This window comes from Sphaerodactylus townsendi, linkage group LG07 (assembly GCF_021028975.2).
Source record: "Sphaerodactylus townsendi isolate TG3544 linkage group LG07, MPM_Stown_v2.3, whole genome shotgun sequence".
Lineage (NCBI taxonomy): Eukaryota > Metazoa > Chordata > Lepidosauria > Squamata > Sphaerodactylidae > Sphaerodactylus > Sphaerodactylus townsendi.
In genome coordinates this window covers 104,781,397-104,800,134 of record NC_059431.1, presented here as the reverse complement: position 1 = coordinate 104,800,134, position 18,738 = coordinate 104,781,397, and the positions used below count along the sequence as shown (strand labels likewise).

The 18,738-nt window shown below is 42.0% G+C and overlaps 1 protein-coding gene across 2 annotated transcripts in view; it reads right to left on the bottom strand.

Annotated features, from left to right (window-relative positions):
- Positions 1 to 18,738, bottom strand: part of HOOK3 (hook microtubule tethering protein 3) — a 75,248-nt gene that overhangs the window by 13,621 nt on the left and 42,889 nt on the right. For both annotated transcript variants that reach the window (XM_048503970.1, XM_048503971.1), the window contains exons 11-16: positions 15,948 to 16,149; positions 13,687 to 13,797; positions 10,739 to 10,826; positions 8,399 to 8,468; positions 4,136 to 4,276; positions 1,183 to 1,270 (exon numbers count right to left, since the gene is read on the bottom strand). In XM_048503970.1, the coding sequence (XP_048359927.1) occupies positions 1,183 to 1,270; positions 4,136 to 4,276; positions 8,399 to 8,468; positions 10,739 to 10,826; positions 13,687 to 13,797; positions 15,948 to 16,149 (700 nt within the window). The remainder of the gene's footprint in view (positions 1 to 1,182; positions 1,271 to 4,135; positions 4,277 to 8,398; positions 8,469 to 10,738; positions 10,827 to 13,686; positions 13,798 to 15,947; positions 16,150 to 18,738) is intronic.

The following is an 18,738-nucleotide window of genomic DNA, read 5'->3' as shown; positions in this document are numbered from 1 at the left end:
ACCCCACCCCGGCCAGGAGGATTGAGGCTCTCAGAATCAACACTATCCTTGGGTGAAGGTGAACAGGTGGGGAATTCCATGCACAGTCTGTAATCTGGGGATTACAGTGATGATATTAGGCGTGTACCACTCTTAAATGGTAGCCAGGTAAAAGAGTGCACAGAATTATTTGCAACATAGAAAGAGCCTGCAAACAGCCTTGACTGCCAACAGGTCAGTTTGGGCATTTAACAGTTATCCAGAAGGCAACTGTTTTAATATTCAAGTACATGCATCTGCACTTGGCCTGGCATCAGAATGACTGTGCTGCCTTTCTAGCTCTCCACGTATGAATGTTTTTCTCCCACTTTCCTCTACCTCCCCCCAGAACTGAGTTTATGGGATGGTTTGAACACATGGTTCATTCCATCCGCCTTCTTTCTGAGAAAGTTAGGCTAGGCTACTGCAGGCCAGAGAGTCAGAATAACATCCTCTGGGCTGGGGCACCCTGGTCTAATAGAATACAGACTGGAATGCACGAAGAAGTTTTCTTTCTTTGGAACAGCCTGGGTTGTTCTTCCTGCTGGCCTGACCTAGAAAAATCTGGGCAAGGAAGGAAACTAGGCTGAGAGGCATTCTTTTCCCTAGTCTTGTCTATCTCTTCCCTGCCTCCCTGTTACTCTCTCTTGCTCAGCCTCAGAGAGTCCCCTTCCACACATGCAGAATAATGTACATTCAATCCACTTTCACAACTGTTTGAAAGTGGATTTTGGTATTCCGCACAGTAAAATCCAGCTGCAAAGTGCACTGAAAGCGGATTGAAAGTGCATTATTCTGCATGTGCAGAAGGGGCCCAAGAGAAGACCATAGGGTAGCAGCAAGCCTACCACCTCCTTTTTCAGCTGGCACGCTTCAGTCGCTGCCTCACCATTCTTTACAGCAATGGGAGGTGAGGTGGGGGGTGGTGGTGGACTTGCCAGCAATGCTTCTAAAGTGGAGGGAAATGCCTGCAACTCTTCTTTTACTCCAAGTAGCTTGCTGTTTTAAAGATACAGGGGTAATAAACACCATTTCACCTTCACATTTTAAGGTGGTGAAGCTTAGCATGAAAATGCAATACAGCACGGACTGGAAAAGTTGGCACTAAAAAACTTAGCACCATTGCAAATGCATGGCCCATGTTTTGGGTGTATTTCCACTTACATCTTCAGCTTTTGAACCTTGTTCCTGTAAAGATTTTTGCAGTTCTTCAACTTGAGACTGTACTTCGAGCAGTCTCTGATTTACAAGCCTGGAAATAAGGAACAAATTTTGGTTTTCAGAAAGAATGGCTACTCTTACTTCTACTAGGCACCGGAAAAGGAGGTGGAAAAGGGGAAAAAACTTGCAATCCCACCCAAAAAAACTGAAAACAAGAGAAGCTGAGATATTTATTATGTAAGTATTAAATAATAAATCCAATAAATTCCCAAATATATAAATTGACTAACAAATACACAATAGGTGTAAAAAAAAACCCACATAAAACTCTCATGTTAAAAAGCCAAGCATACAATGTAACCAGCATCAAAACATCAGTAATATGAACTGTATATATCTTGTTAAAGGAAAACATACTGGGCATGGTCTAACCAGACACACCCACTTCATATTATTGATGTTTTCATTCCAGGTATACTGGGTGCAACAGTTTGCAAGGTTCGCATGTATTCTTTGGCATAGGAATCAGCTGTAACTATAGGGTGAAAACTGTATACTTGACCGCTGGTGAAGACAGCTTTGTCAAAATGTGCCTGATCTTTTATTTTATTGGTTAACTTCACTTATACCCCACCCTTTCAGTGGGGGACCCAAACTCACATCATTCTCCTCTCCTCCATTTTACCCTCACCCTGCAAGGTCGGTTAGGTTGAGTGACAGTGACTGATTTGAACCTGGGTCTCCAGTGTCCACTGTATACGAAGAAGTGAGCTTTGTCTCACAAAAGCTCATACTGGAACGAGTTTTATAGCCTTTAAGGTGTTATGGGACTTGTTTTGTTTTGCTACAACAGACTAACATGGCTACCCCACGAAACTCCTAGATCCCAGTTGGGCATTCTACACACTACACTGCACCAGCTCCAATGAATGACAGTATGAGAGTTTTATAGGCTGTGATTATTGTATATTTATTTAAAGATATTTATGTATTGGGTCTAGTATTTATTTGATTCATCCTGTCAAACTTACGAACACGTCTGCTTCCATCTTCTCTTGTTTTTTTTTTATTCCCAAGATCGTGTTCTTAAATATTTTCTAAGCGGGCACTGAAGCTGAACAAGATACTTAGAATCGCTTCCATCATTGGCTTCCCAGCATTTTTTTTTTTTAAAAAAATGCCCCATATGCCAAATTATTTTACTGAAGGAGATTAACAAAGAACTGGAGCCTCTAATCACAGAACTCCCGGTATCTCGTCTGATTTGGTCTCCCCTGCCCCCCAAGTGGGCATAGATAATTCAATGCGGCACCTAAATTGCTAGACAAACAGGGTAGAGCTAGCATGTTGTTGCATTTATTTCCCAAAACATTCCAACAGATTACCAGTAGTTCGACAACATGAGTACAGGGTGAAACCAAGCTTAGACTCGGCAATACCTGCCATCTAAACCTCAAAATCTGCCAAAAGCTCCTCTCTGACAACAGCACATTTTCCAAATTCCAAGAGGAACTTTTGCCTTCTGAGCCCCATTCTCCCAGAATGCAAGTCTTAGCTGGCCTCCTGCAGATCTGTGGTGCAACAGAATTCTCTAACTGCGTGAGAGTTAAGGTGCTTTTAAAAAAAAGCGTCCCTTTGAGGCACTCTAGGAGACAAAATTTGCAATTGGAAGATACTAGATCCAGGGTGTTCATTTGAAGCTTCAGGATACCATGGGTTACAATTCCCATCAGCCCCTCAGCCAATTGGCCATGCCAGCAGGGGCTGGTGGGAATTGTAGTCCATGAACATCTGAAGCGCCAGAGAGGGACACCCCTGCACTAGAGCTCCATGATTAAAAAAAGCACAGCCATGGAATTCTAGGAGTGCCTCCCAAGTTTAAAGATTTTAGTGCTAACTTGAGGAAATAGAGGAAAGAGTACGGGCTTACAGACTGTCTGCATTCAACTTACACTTCAAGCACGGGTACATTTTCACGTATTTGTCAGAGATGTAGGGTTACACAATACCAAAAAATAAGTGATGCTATGTGCCACACACACATGCCAGGGATCACTGCCTCCTCCGCAAATACGTGCTCAACGTGCTGACACGCATGCCTTCTTCAGCTTCTGCTGCTAGTATACACTTCTTACCTGGAAGTTTAATGGCAATCACCATACTATATGCCAGTTATGGTGGCTAATCCCTATGGGCACAGGAAAAGCTAGAGGTGGCAACTCTCAGAGCCCTTCCACTCTGTAAGCACGCTATCAGCCCAGAGTGCTACCTCTCTCCCAATATCTAGGCTGGCCTGGGTCGCTAGCTCTGATTGTTAGCATTAAGCTTCCAAGACCTAGTTTTGGGGAAGCAGTGTAGGGTAACCTCTTGTTAAGCGCTGTTCAACCCCACTGATTTTCATGCCAAGAACCAAAGCATGACCTAGAGTAAGCTTTACTTCTGGCAATGGGGCTTGCTTCTGAGTAAACCCTCTAGGGTCAGTGGATTCACCCGCAAGCAAGAGTTGAACGGCTGTTTCCAGAGCAAAGAGCCATCCTGGCGACTCACTCACCCGCTTACTCCCAAGTAACACACTGAGCCAACTACTGTTTTTTTTTCTAAACTAAAACCCTTCTTCAGTGATTCAAGTTAAATTGCCGTGTTGGCACTTTGCAATAAATAAGTGGGTTTTGGGTTGCAATTTGGGCACTCGGTCTCAAAAAGGTTCGCCATCACTGCTATATGCAGCCCCTTGGTTTGCATTGAAGAAAATGACACCTCCCCCCCTCTCACAGCATATGCAGCAGCCTTATTCCACAAAAGATGTGGAAATCTGTAGCGTTCATCAAGAGATTAGAGCTGATCACTCCTGGTTATAAACTGAAGTCTACGTCCTTCTTTGGGACTGGCCAAACAATATTGACAAGAAAACGGTCCCAAGAACATTATACTGAGGAGCAAAATGGCTCTCGCCTACCTGTTTTCCGTCTCCAATTCGTTCTTCCGGAGATTGGCATCATCCAGGAGACTTTGCAACAGGGCAATCTTTTCATTATCAGACCCTTCCTGGTTAAGTTTCAGCACTTTGTTTTCATGCTGAAGGCGAATGAGTTTTTCCCTGAGGGAAAGAGGAGAACTTTTCAGAAAACGTAGATTGCAGGTGTCCAAGAGGAGGAAAAACATTTCACTGAACTATAAACAGAATGTTTAAATTGCTTCTCAAAATTTAAAGGAGCAAACAAAGGACGGGGTTTATGATCGATTTAAACACCGTATCAACTGCTGCTCTCCAGCCAGTTATGGATCGCTGCTCATCATCATCCCTGCCAAAGCATCATCCGCGCTGGCAGGGGATGATGGGAACTGTAGCCCATAACATTTGGAGGGCCGTGAGTTGGACACCTGTGATCTAAGCCAAGTCACCAAACTGAAATTCAAAACAGTGACTGCTATTAGAAGGAAGTGCATTTATTTATTTTCTTAACATTATGCCACATTTTACCAGCTTCTTCAAAAAGTTACCTACAGAACATCTTTTACACACACACAGAGAACTAGAAACAAAATACAGAGGAATTGGTTCAGAGGTGTGAGAACTCCATAGCACTATGAACCATTTGACACACCCCGGCTGATTATGCACATTGTGCTTGTTGCTTGACGGGGGCGAATGTCTGTCGCTCCAAGATTTCTTGTATGGACCTTTTCCCTCAACCCTTGCTTTCACTTTCCATTCTCTCCGCATCAAGGAAGATCACTTGTAGGACAACTTTTAATTTGTTTCATTGCCAGAGCAGGGAGATTTGTCAGTGAACAACGCTTTGCCCCAGAGATCTTTCCTCCACCCACAGCCAGCCTTCCCTCTTCCTCAAACCGCTTTGAATGCATTCCCCCTGCCCCCCCCCCCCCTTCCATGTTGCTGGCTGCTTCAGGTAACAGAAAAGAAGCTCACTCACATATCACCATTCTCTTGATATTTTGAGATATAAAGAGAGCTTGGAAATAACAAGCCTCTGCCCTCTGGCGGTGACAGCACCAACAACAGGAAGTGTAGTGTTGAGGGAAAGGGAGGAAAGGAGAGGCAAGAGGGAGAGAATGTCTGCTCTAGAATAGTCTCCTTCTTTAGCAACCTGTGGTCCAGGGAATTGTTTTGTCTCTTTCCTTTGGTGGGGGGTGTAGTAAGATCTGTGCCTTTAAGAATCACTTAATGGGCAGACTTAAGAAAACAGACCTGGAAAGAACTCTGCAGAAAAGCTCTGGGGAAGGTGGGAGTGCCTCCTCACAATGTGAGGAGAGTACTCTGCATGCCCACAGTGCAGACAAGAGTCCCGAGGTAAGCATTCCATGCGTAATGGGCCACCCAATTCACCTCATAAAGAAGAGGCAAGATGGCCTTTTCAATAACGAATAAGTAAGTTAATGCTCTCTTTTAAATACCATCAGAAAAGGAGATTTTTGCATATTTTCTGACAGACAGCTCGAAAGCAAAGGTGCAGCTACAAAGAGTTCTCTACCTTCTGTGGAAGATGTGTCTATCATCCCATTAAAAGGGGCAGATAAAAAAGAACAGACATGAAGATTTAAACTGATGCATGCACTAATGCTAGGAAAGTGATCCTTTAGATGAGTGGTCTCAGGTTGAAATGAAGGAGGAGGCAGCGGTGGAGGAGTTTGGTTTTATAACCCACCTTAGGAGACTCAAGGTGGTCTACCACCACTAACTATTTCCCTTTCCTCTCCCTATTATAAAATACATCTTAGAGATAGGTGGAGCTGAGAGAGTTCTGAATGTACTGTGCCAGCAGGAATGGAGGAGTGGGGGAACAAATTTGATTCACCAGATAAGAGTCTGCCACTCAGATGGAAAAGTGGGAATCAAACCCGATTCTCCAGATTAGAGTTCACCTGCACTATGTCACTCCGGCTCTACACCATGCTGAAGGGCTCGAAATGTTAAAATGCAGCCCAAAGTAAGCTGATGATCAGTGTAGTTTCTTCAGTTCTTGTGCAAAGTGCTCATAATATCTAATGCCCACAAGGAGATGAGAGGCTATTTTTAAAAAAGGCTTATCCTCAAATCCAGCTCATTACCGACCAATTAGCTTACTTAGTGTTGCCAAAGTTAAACTATATACTAAATATCTGTGTGATAAAACTACTTGAATGGCTGAATAGGAGAAAACCAATTGAGGATGAACAGGCTGGCTTTTCTCGTGAGAAGCTGCCGCTCAACCATATGGATCACTGCTCTGATACTTCAAACTACCTGGGTAGAGAAATATGTGCTTGTCAAAAAGGATCACTTCATAACGCATGACCTTTTCAAGGATCTTAAAAGCTGCATTTGACAATGTAACTCAGAAGTCGCTTTGGTCAAAAGTGCTAGCAGAAACTAATATCGATAGACTTTCCTTTCTCCACTTTAATTCGTCAAGTTACATGAGAACACTCCACCATTATACAGGTAAGGTTCTCACACAAAGGTCATCTAACGGCTCCATCTTCTACTCTAGAAAGGTAAGGTAAGGGTGCCTTTCTAAGCACCCCATTTGTTTAACTTTTTTTATGTTTAACACATTAATAACAGGGTTTCCATAAGAAAAGATACCGGCGCAACCTGATCCTTACCAAAGCTGATAAGAGTATAGACATCTCTCATGTATAAGCCGACATGATGCTAAGTTGTATTATCATTGACAAGAGTACAGCTAAAAGAGCTGAAGATATTTGCTCAGATATGCACAGAGTGTTCAGCTGCTATCAATCTACAACAAAGATCCTCAAGATAAAGTGCATTTTAATGCCAAATTTAAGAAACTGGAAATGGCAGTTGTTAGGTCATCAGATTGAACAAATAAAGTGTTTCAAATAGCTTCAGGTGTGGTTTCTCCAGTACAACGGAAAACCCTCCTCAGCCCATATACAAACAGCCACATAATACACACATGTCACAAAGGAGCTCACAGGCAATCCTAAGATATTTTCTCGATCACAAGGGGGGTGGATTTATTCCTTTGAGCGGCAATTAGATTTCATTTGAAGCTAAATCCCTGGCACAATCTCTCACCCATATGGAGCCCCATTACTAAGTAATAATTTCTCGATTTCACTCTTATTAGAGAGAGAGTCCTATCCACATCATTAATTCCTCAGTGAGCTCTTTTTAACAACTCCTAAATGCATAGCACAGCTAATGTAGTTTTAAGACAAGAAGTAGGGTTGGTTAAAGCTGGAGACAACCTTTGGAGGCTTATTATCAAATACTGGCTTGAAAGTCCCTTCTCTGATCCCATGGGTTTATTGCCTTTTGCTTCATGGCAGCAAACACCATATCCAAGCTGGCTAGAAAAAAATAACACTTAAACTTCTTACACAGTGTGGTTTTGGATCCTGTACAATTATTGGAACTGGATCATTGCAGAGAAGCAACAGCTCTTGGTCTATCGGGAACGCTCAATGATAGCTGGAAATGCAAACAAGATTTCTCCTTGTTACCGTACAAGTGGGCTATCTAAACCATTATTAAAAATCTTGGACAGGGTATCTCGGCTGCCCCTTTACCTGTCCAATAATATAACATCTACTTAAATGTCACTTTCGGGCCTCTTTTCATAATTCTGCTTTTGACGCTTTTTCCCATCAGCCAATCTAATGGGCAGATTTCAAAAAATCCTTTACCGACATTATTAGGAGACTATGTGTTTGTAACTCAGGGAAGTGGACTCTGTATTACATATTTTTATTGCATTGTGAACTCCATAAAGGGGAAAGGGAGGCGTTAATTCATCCATTGTTTATCCAGTACAGAAATTTAAATCCAGGAGTTAATTCCGACTCCAAAGCTTCTTGTGAGAATTTTGCTGGAAGACCGAGTTTCTCTTATATCTCAGCAGGTAGCTAAATTTTGTATGCTGGCATATAGTAAGAGAAGAACCATGTTGGGACCAAGAGCCAGACCACATGAGGGTGACCGTAAGAATGCTACAAGCTGATGATATTTTTTGTGTGGATTTCTGTTTCGTGGATTTCAGTGCAAATTCGATTGTTCTTTTGTTTGTTGTTCCTCCTTTTTCTTGTTCTTCTCTGCTCTTTTTTGCTGGCCTAATGGCCGTAATAAAACTGAATTACTGATGAGAGGCAGCCTTTTCCACTGGTTAAATTTCCAGGTAGCCTTCAGGGGCCACACAGATCCCACACATCTAGCAACCCAACTTGACACAAAGAGGATTATACGACTTACTTGATTTCAGGGGTAATGATTTCCGCTGCTAAACTATCTGAAGACTCCTGACCTTCCAATGACAATAATCCTGGGGTGAGCAGAGAGAGAAAAAATATAGGAACAAAAGAAACAACTGAAATGTGTGTGGTTGTGGCACACTGAAGGCAAGTTAAGACATTTTTAAGTTCCACGGATTTCAGCAGGAGAGATCTAAAACATTCCGTAACTCTCACTGAAATCAACAGCACTTGGAAGTGTTTAGTTTTATCAGTATAGTGACCTTTTAAAAAAGAATAACAAACACAAAATAAGAAGTTTTTTAAAGTCTCCTATTCCTTATACTTCAAGGAGCTTCAAGAAGAAAAGGAGGAGGAGGAGTTTGGATTTATATATCCCCTTTCTCTCCTGCAAGGAGACACAAAGGGGTTTACAAACTCCTTTCTCTCCCACTCCCACCACAACAAACACCCTGTGAGGTGGGTGGGGCTGAGAGAGCAAATGAGGGCGCTCCAGCTTTCAAAATGGTGGTTGCATATTGAGAAAACAATCTTCTCCTTGGGTTTTTCACGGGATCCTCTGAGTATGCTTACCGCCACAGAGAACTATCACCGTCTAAAGACCAGACTATATGATCTGGAATATCAATCTCTTTTGATCACAGCGCAAAGCTTTTGCTCCCCGCTATACCCTGGGATCATTCCCCAGAAAACAAGCTTGGCTGTATATTTGGAACAACTAGCTGATTACAAGAGTAGATGGGTCATAACCAGAGCAAGATGCAACTCTTTTCCCTCTGTTTACCTCCAAGGGCATTTTCTCAATATTCCATACAACGAACGTCGCGGCCGGTACTGCCCCTATACATAGGACTCAATTTCTCATATTCTGCTGTATTGTTCGAAGTTGAACAACTTTAGAACTGATTTGTGGGCACTGTTACCAACAGGATTCACACTATTTTCCAATTTAAAAAAATGTTTAAGTTCCTGGGTAGTTCCATGTAGAAATTTCGGAAGCAGTTGCCGTATTTTTAAGGTGTGTTTTACAATGTAACCATGAGTGATTTTTTAATGTATCTGGAAATGTTTGACATTTTCTTGATTATATGCCTATTAAAGGTTCTGGACTGGACTGGCTGAGAGAGCTCTGAAGAACTGTGACTAGCACAAGGTCACCCAGCTGGTCTGTGTTGGAGTGCACAAGCTAATCTGGTTCACCAGATTAGCCTCCACAGCTCAAGTGGGGAATCAACCCCAGTTCTCCAGATTAGAGTGCACCTACTCTTAACCACTAAACCACGCTGGCTCTCCAGGGTATTTTTAAACTATGCATTGATTAAATTACATCAGAGGGTTTTTTAATTTGCCTAGAGTACTCAGTGCACAACTGATAACTGCCTTCAGCTTCTGGACCAGAACTTCCCGAAACCCTTTAACCCTTTGTGTTGCTGAGTAGATATCAATAGGTACTGCTACCAATCACAAGATATTCACCCCAAAAACTGCCACAATCTGCTGGTGAAAGTTAACTCACCATTTAGGAATTTGCAAAGCCACAGGCTGAATAAGAGGGTCACTGTCAGAAACTGGATAACTGTGAACATTTACCAGTAGTGCCTGAGAAACTGGAGAAAACATCGGAAACCAACGCCCACAATTATTAATTTCTACTCTTTGCTATAGTTCTGTGGCAAATGTTCAGAACAGGCAGCACGGCTCAGTGGGTAGCATCCTGGAGCCCATGAGTACAAGGATCCAGGAATTCTCCACCCTTACTTGGAGTGCCACCCTTACTTTGATCCCAGGACTGGAAATGACTAATGGGAGGAAGGGAGGGTGGAGAAGATCCCATGAGGTAGAGACTTCCATATACTAACAGATGCAAAAGTCAGGCTCGACTAAAACACCTTGTGGATAGGTGTAAGGTTGCGGTTTGATTTGTATTTTCTGCTCAGCCAGCCTGGCCTTGGTAACATTCCACGAGCTGGGCTGCATGCCCGGGGTGGCTGTTTTCGTTAACCTTGCTGCCTGCGCTTATCATATATGTCTGAAGCTTGCCTCTCTCTTTTCGTGGGAAACTGTGTTGGGGGTTGTGGGTGGGAGTAGAATCGTCCGTAAAAGCGGCGAACTGTTGGGGGAAGGTCAGAATCTGCTTTTCGTGTACTGTGCATCATGAAGTTTAAGAAATAAAGAACTCTTTGAAGTTACTTAATTTCTAGTCCTTTCAGGTTCCTTACAATAGGTGCACCAGCCTACTGCTTAAAGCAGGAAAACAATGGCCCTGTGATTTTACATACCATACTTCAGAATCTCTCAGATTGAAGGAGAAAAAGATCTGGCATGTTTTGTTTTTCGTTACCTGAAGTGGTAAGCTGCCCCTCTTGCGCTTGTACACATCTAATTTCTTCAATCGTTTCTTTTAGGGAGTCTCTCTCCGTCCTTAACCGCTACAGAAATGTAAAAGTATTGGATTCAATTTTTCAAATCAGTTCATAATGTATTGCTGCGTGATTATCTCTTTTTATGGCATTTCGATTAGGTGTCTACAACAGTCTTTCACAGAAAGAACTTCAAAACAACTGGGGGGGAAGGGGCGATTTACCATCTGATGCTTGCCAATTGCCTAGGCATATGTCTCAAGGTCACTGCTGCATTTCAGATCTATCCACATTGTGATGCAAATGACAGCATCAACACAGCTGTTTCTCTTCCAGAGAACTGTACTTGCAACACCAAAAACCAGGAAGGGAGACAGACCACGTCACCTACCAAAGGACTGCTCAATAGACTCACCATGCCCACTCTTTTAAAAGCAGGGCTCTGGCAGTGTTGCTGCAAAGCAACAAGGAATTAAAATACTAGCCCTACAGCAATGCCTGTAAAAATGACCCACGTGGGGCTGCAAAGAAGGCCACGAACAGGAACTAGTTGATCCCAATGAATGCTTTTTCATATCTTCCTCCTCCTTGATGCTATGAAACCTGATGCCCCAGAGTGAGGGGAAAGGAGAATGTTTGAATAGACACACATTGCCTCCTATGCAGAGTTACTCCAGTCAAAGTCCAGTGATTATTATGGGTTCAGACTACAGTAACTCTGAATAGGATTGCCCTGCAAGAATTCTAGGTTAATGCTCTACCATACAGCATGTATTCAGAGGAACCACTTTTATGAACACCACAACAAAGCTGCAACCCGAAACAGTCAACTTTCCCATCCCTCAAAACAGCAGGTTCAATGTACCTCATATGCTGACATTTATGTTACTTTAAAAACATTAATGTCTCTGTATGTCGAAGGCTTTTGCGGCCAGATTCAACTGGTTGTTGTGGGTTTTCCAGGCTGTGTGGCTGTGGCCTGGTAGATCTTGTTCCTGCAGGCGAAACGTTAGGAACAAGATCTACTAGACCACGGCCACGCAGCCCGGAAAAACCCACAACAACCAATTGACGTCTCTGTCTTCCATGAGCTCAGATCCACTAACATCACTAAGCTGTGCATTATCCTGCCCCGGCCAGCCAACAATGGGGAACAGGGCAGTGAAACACATCAGAATAATATCAGGACACGGGGCAAGGTGAACTTAACATTTCTGAGGCCAGGGAGTGGCATTAGACACGGGGCTACCATTTCCAGTAGAAGCCCAGTATTTTAACACTTCTGCCCAAGGTATACATAAATGTAAGATAGGTCGCCAGCCGTTCTTTCAGAATCCCAAAGGGAATTTATTTTTCATACTGACTTAACACAATTTTCAGTTGCAGAAGTCCATGCAGAATACTAAATGCATGAACAACATATGGCTCAGACACAAACGTAGGTTGGCAGAAGGGGTGGCAGTGTGAAGCGACAAACACTTGAAACGCAATGAAGCACGTCTGAAGACATTTTATTTCCAATCCAAGCAGTGAATGCAGAAAAAAGTGAATGCAGGAAAATGCAGAAAAAGTGAATGCAGGAAAAAAAAGATACCAAGCAAGCATGGGATGATTGGAACAGGTCAGAAGAAAACAGGGGAATGGTAATATAAAGACTTTGCTAGGGAGTTATTCGAGGAGAGATGCCTTAACACATAGGTTTCCAACTCGCCGCCCTCCAGATGTTATGGACTACAGTTCCCATCATCCCCTGCCAGCATGATGCTGGCAGGGGCTGATGGGAACTGTAGTCCATAACATCTGGAGGGCCGCGAGTTAGACACCTGCGCAAGGCTTAACAGGACAGGGAGAGTGAGAACTGGATATATAGAGGTCAGTGAGAAAGAGATCCAAGAGATAGAAGGGGGAACAAAGAGGATTGGCTGAAGTAGAAAAGCTGTTTGCCAAAACAGGGGAAGCAAATGTACAGAAAGGAGGAGGATGACCATCAAGCACTTGTGAAGAACACAGATTAAGAATGAGATGGTGACCCAGCGTAGCAGCAGCCTGCAAAATCTGCTCTAGCTAATGCAGTCTAAGACCACAAAAGGAGTTTCGTCCCACACTTACACACTGGGATAGGAACAATGGAAAAGCAGTGATTTTGGCTATGCTGACGTTGGGCTGCAGCTGGACGCAATTCCAGCGCCACTATTCAGAATTTTTTATATGCACTCTGAACAAGGAACTATTGCAGAAGACTGACAGAGCATATGGCTAGTTATCTGTCAGTAATGATTCTACAAGAAGAATTTTGAAAGAGAGAGAGAGAGAAGGGGGGAGGGAGGAGATTACAGTAGTCTAGGTATGGAATTGTCTGAATGCAGGATGGAAGAAATGGCTCCTCAGTAACTGGGATGGCAAACAAGATAAAAGCATCACAGACAGAGATGGAAGATAGGAAGAGCAAAAGGGAGTCAATAAAGATCTCCATCTTCACTTTGTGAAGCCTGGAGCTGAGAACAACATATCTAGAAGATGTCGTCAAACAGATAGCCAGCGAAAGGGAAAGCCAAAAGGCAGACAGAAGGAAGTAAACCTGGAAATTATCAAGCATCAAGAAATAGACAGGAAAAGACAAGGACCAGAAAAAGCAGACCTGGCCCATTTAAAAACAGAAGACACTGGGAAAGAGACTGTATCATGAAAACCCAAAGAGGAAGCAGAGCAACAGTCAATGGAAACAGTATGAACGAATGGCAATGATGGCAGAGCTGAAGAACGGTCCTTAGATTCACTCCAGCAGACTCAATACACTTCACAGAAATAATCTGGTAAGGATAAAGGGTTAGGTGTAATCTGAATTCATAAATAAGAGCTGGTAACAATGGCCCTTAAGATATAAGGCTGCTTCCATTAGAAATGAAAAGGTTGCATTTGCAATACATACATCTTTTTCTTTTTGTAGACTGTCTACTTTTTCTTTCAGCATCTTGAACTCAAATTCTAACTTGTCTGCCTTCTTGGATTCTTCAGACAATCTATTCTGGAATTCAACTGCCTGTAAGAGCAAGGAGGCATCACCAGTCACCACTATGAGAATGAAAAGGAATCAAAGCATCATGAGAGCTATTGGCAGGTGTCCCACCGCGCTGCTCAGCAAAGCCTGGATCCGTCCTTCAGGCTGAGCCACTTTAAGGGACTCTTCTACAAGAAAGTAACCTGGAGGAAGGCTTCAGACTTTGTGAAGCAGAATGACAGAGTGTATAATATAGTCCTAGTTTGTAAGACTATACAGTCACCCACTGTACCGCCTTAAATGTGACAGGGTACCAGTTATTTTTATAGATGATGGAAGGTCTCAGAAACACACCTCTTCCTTGGCAAGAGAACAGCATTAATAGTTCAATATGTTGCAGGCTGCCTTGAGCTCCGCAAGGAAGAAAGGCAATAAATATTTTAATAAATAAATAGCCCATTACTACTCAATCGTCAGGAGCCGCGTGGCGTAGTGGTTAAGTGCTTGCACTGCCACTCACACGGTCAGGAGTTCGAGCCTCCTGTGGGTCAGATATCCTGGCAACTGGCTCATGGTCAACTCAAGCCATCCATCCATTTCTTGGTCGGTAAATGAGTACCTAGCACATAGCTAGGGGGTAAAGAATAGCCAGGGAAAGCAATGGCAAACTACCCCACCAAAACGGCTTGCCTATAAAATCACTGCTTGCAGTGGTACCCCAGGGTCGGACACGACTGAAGGGGAAACTCTACTTTTACTTTACTCAATCGTCATAAACCCTCAATAAATTTCCCTTCGGTTTTCAATGGATGAAGTAACTAAGCTGAGACAAATGCCATTAAATATCACTAAACCGTCTCATTCACTGTCAATAATACCAAAGGATGTGGTTTAGTCTGTTAGCGCTACAAAGTCAGTAATATTAATGGGAAGTGAAATCGTCTTTCCTGCAGTTATCCTGAGATTGCAATATGTGGCAATACAGTTCAGATGCAAGCAACGTATTCCCCAGGACTGCAACATATATGTAGTATACGTATGTAGGGACTGTGAGGTTCAATGGTAGAGCCCTTCCTTTGCAGGCAGAAGGTTACGGGTTCAAAAAGGGAAGCGATGTGAAAGGCCTCTGCCAAAGAATCCAGAGAGTGTCTTCTAGTCTGAGTCAACAATACAGATCTTGACAGACCAGCGATCGGATTCAGTAAACGGCAGCTTCACGTGCCTGCACATCTCAGTCTCAGTTAAGAGTTCTCAACTCAAAATGTCCTTTTAAAAAAATGGCAAAGTTCTGTTAGACAAGCAAAAAAACAACAACAACGGGGGGGGGGGGTGCTGCTTCCGCAAACACATGGGAGAAAGTCAGATGACTGACAATGGCAGAAAAAAGCATATAGAAATTGTAAACAGGAAAGATTTTTTTTTTTTGGAACATGGTCCCCATTCCAGGTTTGTTTTGGAGAAGAGGGGAATCCGTACCTTTAATTTCCATTTTTACCTTCCTTTCCATTTAATTATTACATTTATAAAAATACATTTGTCAAAAAAAAATCTGTCCAGTTATTCTGTTGTTAACAGCTGCTTTACTGGAGTAGAGGAATAACTGCTCGGTACATGGGGAATAATAGATTATAAAAAGGTGCAGTAAGCATCAATAAGAACTGCAAGTTTAATAGAGAAATGTGAAATCGTATATTTCGTTAATATATGACAGCTTCCAATCAAATCCGTAACTGTTAAAATAGGGAGAAACAATTTAAAATACTGAAGCAAAAAATCCCTTCAGATTTTCTCTGCAACAGAGGACCTGTTAGATACATGTCTCTAATGAAGTAAAATGTCTGTTCAGACTTTTAAGGGAGACAAACTGTTAACAAATTTTCAAACATAAAAACTCAAAGGATGTGAGGAAAAGATAACTATTGTGATCCTGCAGTTCTTCCAAGCAGCCTAACCACCAACCATTTGCAGTATGTTGGGGTTGAGGAACTGTGGCCCAGGGCCCCCCAATAACTTTCATATTTGGGGGAGGGGCTGGACCAGTTCATCCCAGATGAAATGCATGCATCTTTCTAAACCCTGCACCACACTGCTCTTTCAAGAAGAATTCTACATTTGGGTGGAAAACAGAAGAACATGCAATTAACTAGGTATATGCAAGTAAGGAAATTTCATTGGCTGTGATCTGCTCCCACCTGTCTCTTATACGTTTCCAGTTGACTCCGGGCTGAGTTAGCCTTCCTCAGCTCTTCTTCCAAGCTTACAGTGTTTTGCATGTACATTGTGTTCTTCTCCTCCAGGAGTTTCACCTGTCGCCGAAGATCCCCAAGGTCCTCCAGTTTCTTTTTATAGGATTCTACCTGGCTTTCTAACTTGGCGACTTTGTCAGAGGAATGCCTGAGAAGGAGGGAACATTACACAGGTTCAAAGGTGGGAAACCCTCTTCAGAATTGCTCGCATACATACAAGTGTTTATAATACAATTGTTAGTAATGGTGTATGAGAAAATGGTTGATCTCATAGATGAAGAAGGTTAGAAAAAGCCCACCATAGTCTTGAGTCAACACACTGGAACCCAGAAAACATAGTAATACCTCCCTCCCTGTACAACAACCCTTCCAGGTATGTTAGGTTCAGAGATGATAAACACAAGATCACCTAGTGAATGTTACGGCAGAGCGGGGATCAGATCTCAAGATTTTCAATTTCACCTCTCTGCCTGGTATATTCTCCTATCAGTGTCCCTTCTTCAGCTATCTTCCCCATTCTTTGTTCTCCAACACCTAACTATAAAAAAACTTTATAGCTCATCTTTTTCTGCTTTATGTCCTTCAAACTATTAACACCCAATTTAAATTCTTAATCTGGGTTCAATGTTATCAAATGTTTTTAACAGAAGTGCTATAAACCCTACAAAAGGGTTTAAATTAAACTGAAAGAAAATTAATTACCGAATTAGAAATCAGCCTACAAAAACAACCTTAAAAAATCAGCAGTAAAATAAAACAAAGAATGTTCATAAAAACACGCAAAGCACAAAAATGGGACAGAACAAAGACTAAGTATACAGCAAACCCAATATGACCAAATGAACAATCAAGAAAAGATTTCTTATAACATAACTATATGTTGTTGTTATTATTACAAGCCAAATACCAAAAAAACCTGAAAAGCCAGAGTTAATTTTACTCTTGAAGAAATAAACTTCTTCAATGCAAAGCTTTGAGAGTCCGTATTGAGTTAAATAAATTCTAAAAAGCAAAATCTTTTAAAGCTTCTCAGTTTTGAAATCAAAATCTTTTTAAGCTTCTCAGTACGGAGTTCACATTGCTGCAAGTTGTGTAATCAGGGAATGAGCCTCTAAACAAGCACAACGGCTGGTGGAAATATAAGCAGAATCCCAAAGCAAAATCTTTTTAGCTCCACAGTGTTGAGTTTACAGTTGCTGTCGGCTGTGTTATCAGGGCATGAACCTCCAATCAGGGCAGCAGCTGTTACGAATTCAAGCAAAACGCCTAGCTGGGATTCCAGATAATGACTGCTTCGAAAACCCCTTTAAACAGCTTCAATTATTTATCTATAAGAAAAGCATAAGCAACAACAATATATCTTAGGCTTGCACACTCATTTAAAGTAAAAAATGAAAATAAACGAGTTCCAAAAAAAAATACCTTCAGAACGACAAGGCTTACACGCAGTCTCAAAATAGCTTGCCTCCATCTTATCAAGGAAGAGAAACACTCCCTTTAAATACCTCCGGTAAACCAATTAGACTCAGCTGGGGAATGATACTGCGATTTCCTAGACTATTACAATACTAAAATAATGGAATGTTAAACAACACACAATAGTTATCGCATGTAAATATCACAAAAATGAAGTTACAGAAATGAAGTTAGATCCCAACTGGGGTTAAGACCAGAGGAGGAAATTGGTTGTAGTTTATGAATGTAGAAAGGTTGCAATTGTAAAAGATGTCTCTGGGTGCAAAATTGCTCTTGACTGCCCGGCAAAGCGGCTATCACAAAAAAATCTCAGTTCTTCAGGTTTGTGATTAGAATGAATAAAGTGGGATACCAAAGGAGCTTCCAAAATTTTGTGCCTCAATCTAGATAAGTGTTCAAAAACCCTGCAGGAAAGTGGTGGTTAAGAGCAGTGTAGTGTAGTGATTAAAGAGTCGGCATGGTATAGTGGTTAAAAGCAGTGGACTCTAAGCTGGAGAATCAGGTTTGATTCCCCACTCCTCCAACTGAGTGGCAGAGGCTTATCCGGTGAACCAGATGTGTTTCCCCACTCCTACCTTCCTGCTGGGTGACCTTGGGCTAGTCACAGTTCTTCAGAGCTCTCTCAGCCCCACCTACCTCACAAAGTGTGTGTTGTGGGGAGAGGAAGGGAAAGGAGTGTGTAAGTCGTCTTGAGTCACCTTACAGGAAAGAAAGGAGGAATATAAATCCAAATTCATCTTTTCTTCATTTTAATGAATCAGGTAATTGACTCAACATATAATAATTTGCAAGGGCACATGGCTGTATAAACAGCCAATTTAGTACTGCATTTAGAGAAACGTGATGTCTCTGTTTTATAACATAAAGTGGAATGAATTAACACTTTAAGTTCAAGAGTCAATCGATAGGCGTTACAATGGTCACACTTAAAATCTTGTAATATTTATCATTAAACTGGAATATTTTTTGTCCAGAACCAAGTCTAATAAATGTAGTAAATAATAAGTAGGAGGAAATAAATCTTTTCATCTATCTGGGGCATCTTCAGCTACCATTCCTGCCTCATCATGTGGAATGTTCGTACACAATGCATTGGCATTAAATGTAAGACTTATCCCGGAGGTAGAGAAATCCCTTCAATTTGGAAAATGAGGTCCTAAGAGTCTCTAATATAGGAGTCTGCAATTTTTACAAAAGGTTGCAGAAAATAATTTAGATATTGAGCTAATGGTTCAAGTGCTGAGTTGGAACCTGAGACTAT